The sequence below is a fragment of the Humulus lupulus genome, chromosome 2, assembly GCF_963169125.1.
Source record: "Humulus lupulus chromosome 2, drHumLupu1.1, whole genome shotgun sequence".
Lineage (NCBI taxonomy): Eukaryota > Viridiplantae > Streptophyta > Magnoliopsida > Rosales > Cannabaceae > Humulus > Humulus lupulus.
The window spans coordinates 18,602,730-18,611,390 of record NC_084794.1 but is presented as its reverse complement, the minus strand read 5'-3'; the positions used below and the strand labels follow the sequence as shown (position 1 = coordinate 18,611,390).

Below are 8,661 nucleotides of genomic sequence, written 5' to 3'. Positions count from 1 at the left end.
CCTAAAATAACTTTCAAAAGTCATATGTTAATTTCATCCGTATGCAATCTCAAATGCAACCTCAATGCAACTTCTTGCAACACAAAACAAGTTTATTAAACTCATTTGCAAATTTCATTGCAACCTCACATGAAAGCTAATGCAACCTCAAGCAACCCACTGCAACTTCAAATACAAGCCCATGCATCCCCAATGTAACCAAATGTAACCCAAAGCAACTTAAAAAACTCAATGCAACCCCAATGCAACTCATGGAAACTTTAAACCTTATACGTTAATTTTATCCTTATGCAAATCATGCAACCCACTACAACTTCAAATGCAATCCCAATGCAACCTCGAATCTATGCTCAATGCAACCTCAAATGTAAGCCCATACAACCCATTGCAACCTATACAACTTTATAAAATTTTAAAATATACCAAATGTGTATATTTTATCTTCATTATTATTAATTACAAAGTCAGGTTATATTAAGCAGCACTAATAAGAAGTAGACCAATAAGAAGGTTAAGTTATAAAAAAAACAATTGACAAAATAATTGAAAGTAAGATCACACGTGCAGAAAATGAATATATATACTAATCCTTGCTCAAAATAAAGAAACAAGTAAACAAATCAACCATCCAATATGTTGAAAGTATTGATCAAACTTTCTTAGATCATATTCGATAGTTTCTTATATGTTGAAATTTGTAAATTGGTTTTTATAAGTTACTTTAGATTTATTAACAAATTGCTTAACATGTTGTAATTTTCATTTGAGGTTGCAGTGGATTGCATGAGATGCATAAGAATGAAATTAACATGTGATTTTTTAAGTTAACATGGGTTGCATGGGCTTGTATCCAAGGTTGCAGTAGGTTGCTTAAGGATGAAATTAACATATATGAATTTTTAAGTTACCATGAGTTGCATAAGAATTAAATTAGCATATGAGTGTTTAAGTTGCTATGGTTTGCATGGGCTTGCACTTAAGGTTGCAGTGGGTTGCATGAGTTATATAAGGATGAAATAATGAGCATGAATTTTTGAGTTGTCATGAGTTGTGTGGGAACATCTTTGGTGACTCTGTTGCCATATCTGCAACCTCTATTGCAACATTTGCAACTTGACATGAAACCTCAGTTGTAACCCAAGGTGCAACCTTTGTTGCAACATTTGCAAATTCTATTGCAACTTTTGAAACCTTAGGTGCAACCTTATTGAGAACATCTGCAACCTCGATTACAACATTTGAAACCTGAGGTGCAACATCATCATTGAAAACATATGTAACCTTTACAACTTGAGCTGCAACCTCTGTTGCAACATTTTCAAACTTTATTGCAACCTTTAAAACTTGAGGTGCAACCTCATTTGTAACACCCTCACTTATTTTAGTTAAAACCATATCTGAGGTGTTACGTTTTAAAACTATATCATAATTTATTTCTGCGGAAGTCTGGACATTTTTTTTTTTAACTTGAAAACTTATTTCACATTATTTACATTAAACATAAAGTGTGTCTCAAACATATTATACATAAGTATTAAATAACCCAATTTGTTTTCAAAACATAACTTCACACTTTATTACAAATATCACATTGGTAAACTGAAATAACCCACAAAAGGTCGATGTGTTCATATGTACAAATCAGGGTCAGGACCATGCTTCAGTTCTCCTTATGTCATTCACTCATTTCTTTCTCTACCTGCAACACAAGACAACTGTGAGCCTAAAGCTCAGTAAGCAAAGTAATGCATGCAATGCTAATGATTACCCAATGTCAATGGACATACACAACTTCTTTTTAAATTTTGGGCCCCTTAATATTGTGCACACTGTTTGAATTGATCAATGCATGCAGGGCTTGTTACACATATAATATAAAATCCCATGGGTTCTCCTCCGGCTAGCCATCACCACAGTAGGGCACATTAAAAACCTTATTCCATCGTTGCCCCGTCGGGCTCAAGAGTTAAGGCGGCCACACACTGTGGTGTCAATACATATAACAATAACTCATATGGAGGAGAAATAAAAACGGAAACATGGCAAACAATATAATTGGTTCACTAAAACCTAGCCCAAATTATTGGGCAGCCACTATAAGCCTACTATAGGCCTCCGTTTACACTTATTAACACTTTCATTTGCCTTTTCAAAACAGTGGCACTGAACTTAAACTTCTTATTACAACTTTCTTTTATGTTGCACAAAACTTGCAAAGGCATCATATAATTAATCATCATAATATCATGCATGGTCTTATATCATATAATAATTTACCACATCACTATTATGCCATGCATACAAATTTATGATGAAGTGTCAATGTATGTTAATACCACTTACTCACAAAATATTCATATAATGCATACTTTCACATAACATGTAATTCTTGTGTTGCAGTTGAGTACTTTACTTACCTTTTGTCCAAAATATATTTCACCGTGTAACAAGTGATGTCTTAGGTGTTGATATGCTTATCCTGACAATGGCATGGATTTCTCATCACAATGAAGGCAGTAAGACATTGAACTATCATTTAAAAATACCCATAAAACATCATATCAACTTTCATATCCAAATCATGCCTAAAATGCCTTAAACCACCTAGATCGAGCGTTAGATTTATCTTAAACACTTAGAGAAATTTTGACAGAGTTTCCCTTAATTTTAGCTATCCTCAAATATCAAAATCATCCAATAATCAACATCAAATAACCTACCATAACCATATATCCCAAATACCAACATAATTCATCATAAAGTTATCATATACCGATTTTGATAAAATTCTAATTTCCTAGATCAATACCCAAATTAAATGAGTCTCCACGTCTATTCAAACATTTATAAACATATCTATCCTCTTATAAACTCAATAAAATAACCAAAAATCAGCTTGTACTCCAAGAACCCCAAAAACCTCATAAAACACAAAATTTCACTTACCGAGCAACTTTTCGACGAAAACAATCTCTTTAAGCTTTTCTAAACCTCAAACCACTTGGAAACAACCAAGAAATATCTTAAAAAGGATAAAACACCATATATAAGCTCTCAGAAAAATTCAAAAACATGGTTTAACTTCCAAGTACAAGAACTTACCATAAAAAGACCAAAACTAAGCTTAATCCACTTCTTTGGCTTTGATTTCACTTGGATCTCCTTAGAATTTCTTCAAACCAGCCAAGAAATAGTTTTTGGTTTTCTTTTATCTTTGTTTTTCAGAGTAATGGTCGTGCAAAGTGATAAGGTTGATGAAAATTCTTTATTTTCAATGATTTAGCCTTATTGTATCAAAATTTGACACCTTTCATCTCATCATTTCACCTTTTGACTTATGAAAACCTTATCACTTCAATAATTTCGACTTAATCATCTGCTAGGCCTATTAGCCTTATGTTTAAAACACTCACACCAAACCTTAGGTCCATATGACTTCATACCCAATAGTTATGCTTACCCGATCGAGCGTAGCGCACTTATGCTAAGCTTGTTTTGACTTTGCATCAATACCACTGATTATGTATACCTCCCATCAAGAATTGATCTAATGGTTCTAAAACCATTTTTACATCATTAATGAGACCTTAATCATACCTTGATTACATTTGGTAAATCCATAAATACTCAATTTTTACACCGAAATACTAGTAATCGACATTGTACTATTTTTCACCTAACATCTTTTGTCTTCTACATCTCACTTTCCTCACTTAATTCCATGCCTTGTCCATATTTTTTATACTTTCTTATATCTTGAGCACATCAAACACCCATAAAAGACAACTCAAATGCCACAAGGTTAATAATATTGAGCATACATATAGACATCACATACACAACTTTTATACTTATACATGAAAACACTTATAAGAATATGCATATGCTCAAATTATACATATTGTATGATATGTAATGCAATGCAATGCAATCATGTGATTATTGGCTATATTATATCCAAATAATGTGGGTGCGACATCATTGGCAACATCTGCAACCTCTACTGCAACCTTTGAAATCTGAGGTGTAACCTCATTGGCAATATCTGCAATATCTATTGCAACCTTTAAAACATGAGGTGCAACCTCCATTACAACATTTGCAACTGGAGGTGCAACTTCTGCAACATCTGTTGCAAGTTGCAACATATGCAACCTGATGTGAAACCTCAAAATAAGGTTGCTTAAGTTACTGTATGTGGCATATCAAATTTCTTAAGTTGCTGAAATTCACATAAAAAGTTACTTAAGTTGATACAAGTTGCATATTAGGTTGCTTAAGTTGTACGATGCACCTTTAACTAAAAGTGTTGTTGAATGTTACATTTGGTTTGTTTAAGTTTTAGTTGTTGTAGGTTGCATTAGGTTGATTAAGTTCCATAATGAGATTTGTTGACGCCGTTTTTCGTCAACTTAAATCGTAGAGCAATTAAACAACGTATACTATGAAGCGAATGAATAATGAAGAAAGACAAGAGGGTTTTACGTGGTTCAGCAGTTAACTCTGCCTAGTCCACGAGTCTGTGTTATTAAAGCTTAAAGATTTCTGGAAATTCTTCAGAGATGAATTACCCATAAAATATTCTCCAACCAAAAAGAAATTGATCATTTACAAGTGGTCATTCCTCCTCTATTTATAGGGGAGGTTTCAAAGTTCATTCCCACATATTTCGGGAAGATATTATGTATATCAATTTATATAATGACATTAAATATAATATCTCCTACATATATGGAAACGTCCCATAAGAATCGGGAATGGATAACAGACTAAATAATATCCCTTAAATGTTGGGATTATACAACAATAAATGTGTTCATATGTAACGGGCTATCCCAGGCGACTCATCGGGTTTCTGAGATCAGTAATCGGCCTCGTGGCTGTCAAGACTTATGGTACTGCTACGAGCTTGCCACCCTACTTTGGGACCTGCTCGAAGTAGATTGTCACTATCGAAGCTATCACACTCAAGCTTGCACTTCCCAAGCTCGGACTATTTAATCTGAAGGCAATTAATAACGGATGTATCCCGATGTTATGTCATTTCGAAATCTGAAAGCATCCCGAGGTTACACATCTTCGAGGTCGTCATTTTACTTCGGAGATCTTACAGCTGTACCATACGATGTATTTCATTCATTTCGAGCTCACTCTTGACGAATCCAGTTTTCGAGGTCATAACCTCTGGTCTCAAAATCTGGGTGTAACAGTTTGCCCCCTCAAAAGTATCAGTTTGAATCTTATGAGAAGGATGTATCAGTTCAAATCTTTTAAAATTTTCTTAAATAGAGAGTCCAGACTGAAATTTCTCAAACAGACCAGTGGTATTATTCCTAAAATTTCAACATTTTGAGTTTGAGAATTTTCTCTATATGTTCATTTTCAACATGTCAAATTATCTGTGAAAATTGTGTTTGGCACTCAAATTTACTATAATGTTGGTAAATTGTGTTTTCTTATTAAACTGACACTGAACTTTAATGATTTGCTAAATCATTGCCCAAGCCTTTACTCCAAAAATAAATAAATAAAAACTATTAATAATAAAAAATCATGTATTTGAAGGGCTCAAAGTCAGTCATATTATTATTCTGTCAGAAATTAAAAATGTTCATACCAATACAAGTTAGCCAAAAAAATAGAAATCAAGATGTTAATTAAAGAGTCAACAATGTTGCAAAGTAAGGAATGTTAGTTCTTCAGATGAAAGGGTGTGCCATAGTTGATTGACTGTGTTGTGATCAAATGGCCTTTGTTTTTCCATCTTCAGTTGAATGAGGATGCCTGATTTTGAAAATACCTGAAATCCATCTTCCTTTTGCAAGATGTTCTATCTCTTCAATCTTTTGCTTCAGAAGCTCAATTTCTCTTTCTATATCATCATCTCTCTGCTTCATTTCCTAAAACATTTTGAAAAAAAGCATAAAGACAGCTTTAAGAAATGGAATATATGGCTGATTGTACTGCATCTAACCAAAATCAGTGATTGTATTTGTGTTTTTTATCTTGTGGTGACATCAATATCATCCAATTATGGCTCTTTATTATTAAAAAAATCAGTACATGATAAAACTGTACTCAATGTTCCAAGCACTTAAACCAAATGGGTGTAACACCAGATCAACACTCTAGAGTTACTTCAGAAACTGATGCATTCCAATGTCATTTAGACAATGGATTTAGCTCAGTTTGCTAATTAAACATGCAGACCTAAATGAAAAGAGAAAGCTGCCTGCCCCTAATTAAATTTTCGACACAAAGAACGGTATTCATAAAGATAACAACAGAGTTTTCTCCAATTGAAGAATATGATGCAGCAATACAAACTATTCCCAATCATATGTTGAATGATGCATTGGTAGATCTCTCATCTCTTTTATATTGCTTCATTAGCTTCTAAACACAAGAGACAACAAACAAAATAAGGTATGAAAGTTTGGTCCTTCGTTAGTTGTTACTCACTATTTGCAATAAACTTTCATATTTCAGAAACCAGTCAAAGTTCATATGCAGCTAAGTACTTACTAGTAATGTACTTGGTGGAAATGGTAACTTCATATACCACCCGTGTTAAGTTTTAGAAACTCTCATGTTCCCTGAAAAAGGAACTATACTCCAAAACACATTTGCAGGACAAAAGGGAAAAAAGGGCAATTTTCTCTATCCTAATCAGAAAACAATATCAATAAATACCTGTAATTCTTGTTTGCGCAATTCCTCCTTTCTTGCTTCTGATCTTGCACTTCTTTGCACCTCAAAAATAACTGCAGCTCCAGCAACCTGAAGATAATAGGTAAATGAAGTAAAGCAAGATAAACTGAAGAAGGGTGCAAACCTTGTGCAATGCATGATCTCAATATTACTATCACAAGAGCCAACTAGGATATTCCCATAATGATGAGCCAATCAAGCAATAGCCTCATTGTAAAAGTCTCCCAAGTGGAAAGGAAGAACAACAAGAGAAATATTTAATGCATTCTTCAGTATATTCACAAGTGCAATTTGCATATTATGGCTTCATTCGCAATTTGACTTATACATGTAAGAATGTGCAAACAATGAAGCTAAGTTTAAGTTTGTTATAAAAGATGAATGAACATTGAAAGATTACATTAAGAAGTGAAACATTGCAGCTCATATATTACACACAAGAATGGACAGTTCTTAAGTAATTCTCCAATCAAATGAATCTTGTTTTTCAACACTTATAAAAGCAAAAGAAAATTCACAGTAAGTACCGAGAATACAAAAAGTTCACCAAGAAAATCTGCAGCAGCTTGAACAGCTTTCTCCTCATATAGCGGGCGTATTTCAACATCAGTTGCGTGTCCATAAATCCGTCTTTGCATTTGAGTTGTAAGTCGGTGGTTTGTCTAAATCAGTATCCAAAACGAAATTAACAAACGATCAGCAGACTTTCAAAGCATGATTTAGAACAGAATTTTCAAAGCAAGATCAAATGGTGGCCATCAATAAGATCACAAAGAGATACACTCTTCAAAAAGTTTGAAATTACAGGGCTTGAGAGCTCGAAGGGGACAATTTTGCAGAGGGGTATTCAAATGCAAATCAATGAACTGAATAAACCAACAGAGATCAAGCACTAATGATAGTGAAGCCAAAACTACTATCGAGAAAAGAAAGCAGTAATCTGAAGTAAAGTAACCAAGTTCATTTCAAACATGTCTAAGTTGATTCTATTAAAAAAGATAATCATCCAACCGTACGAAAAAACTGAGAAGTAGAAAATTCAAAACCTGGGCAAGTTTGATGATGAGGTTCCTGAACTTTGGGTGCAAGCCAGCTTCCTTCTTGAGGCGATTGGCAATGGGTTTACAGATGGTTTTAATGGCGAGGGCCCCTAATTTTACAACTGGTAGTATCATGATTATGACAGTGAAAGTGATTGTGATTGTGATTGTGATTGTGATTGAACTCCAAGTTCTGGGTCATGGACATGGAGATGGAGTTATACCCGCACCATACCAATTCTCCTTTCGTCCCCGCCGGCTACTTCCGTCGGACTAAGGTATCAAGCTACGCGTGTCACCGAAAATACTCTTTATTTTTTGGAAAATTATCCTGTATACAATTTTTTACTTTTTCTTTACATTTTTAAGTTAATTATTATTATAAATTTTTTTTATTAACTATTTCAAGGATCATACAAATTTAATTTAGAAATTATAGTACCAAAAATTAACTTCAAACATGTCGTTGTATGTGACTAATTTTTTTTATGCGAGTCGAAAATAACATATTTGAATTTAGTTTTCGGTACTGTAAACTATTTGGAATTTTCTTAAAATTTTCAGGATGCTCTAAATAACTACAATACAATATACATGGTCATAAAAAAAATCGCGCCGAAAACTGTTCACGGATCGAGAAACACTGAAAGCTTCACCAGTAGGGCTTAAAGTGAAGCTCTTGTAGAAGAATTGTCATATATATATATAATGGAATTTTCCTATAGGGACTTCATTTTAAGCCCTACCGGTAGGGCTCTCAGTGTTCTCAACCCGTGAACATTTTTCGGCGCGATTTTTTTTATGATCGTGTATATTGTAGCTATTTAGAGCATCTTGCAGATTTTCAGAAAATTCCGAATAGTTTACAGTGCCGAAAACTAGGTTCAAACATGTTGTTGTACCCGTGACT

General features: G+C 33.8%; 1 protein-coding gene and 1 long non-coding RNA gene across 4 annotated transcripts; both read right to left on the bottom strand.

Annotated features, from left to right (window-relative positions):
• Window positions 1–1,510: 1,510 nt before the first annotated feature.
• On the bottom strand, window positions 1,511–3,295 carry LOC133815881 (uncharacterized). Of its 3 annotated transcripts, none has more exons than XR_009884877.1 (3): window positions 3,103–3,295; window positions 2,947–3,022; window positions 1,511–2,479 (listed from the first exon to the last, which is right to left on the bottom strand). It is a non-coding gene; the product is annotated as an uncharacterized LOC133815881 (long non-coding RNA). The 3 variants fall into 3 exon arrangements; XR_009884876.1 differs by lacking the exon at window positions 2,947–3,022 and having other exon boundaries at window positions 1,511–1,699; window positions 2,418–2,479; XR_009884878.1 differs by lacking the exon at window positions 2,947–3,022.
• Window positions 3,296–5,558: 2,263 nt separating this feature from the next.
• On the bottom strand, window positions 5,559–8,074 carry LOC133817412 (OPA3-like protein). Its single transcript, XM_062249923.1, has 4 exons — window positions 7,758–8,074; window positions 7,239–7,373; window positions 6,694–6,780; window positions 5,559–5,900 (listed from the first exon to the last, which is right to left on the bottom strand). Exons 1-4 carry the CDS (start codon window positions 7,884–7,886, stop codon window positions 5,742–5,744), a joined length of 510 nt encoding a protein of 169 aa, XP_062105907.1. The 5' UTR covers window positions 7,887–8,074; the 3' UTR covers window positions 5,559–5,741.
• Between the last annotated feature and the right edge of the window lie 587 nt (window positions 8,075–8,661).

Coding starts and splice junctions, on each gene's coding strand:
- LOC133817412 (XM_062249923.1), bottom strand. CDS start 7,886: ATGATACTACCAGTTGTAAAATTAGGGGCCCTCGCCATTAAAACCATC. Junction 6,781..7,238: donor GTGAACTTTTTGTATTCTCG/GTACTTACTGTG, acceptor TATTATCTTCAG/GTTGCTGGAGCTGCAGTTAT. Junction 5,901..6,693: donor TGCGCAAACAAGAATTACAG/GTATTTATTGAT, acceptor AAAATGTTTTAG/GAAATGAAGCAGAGAGATGA.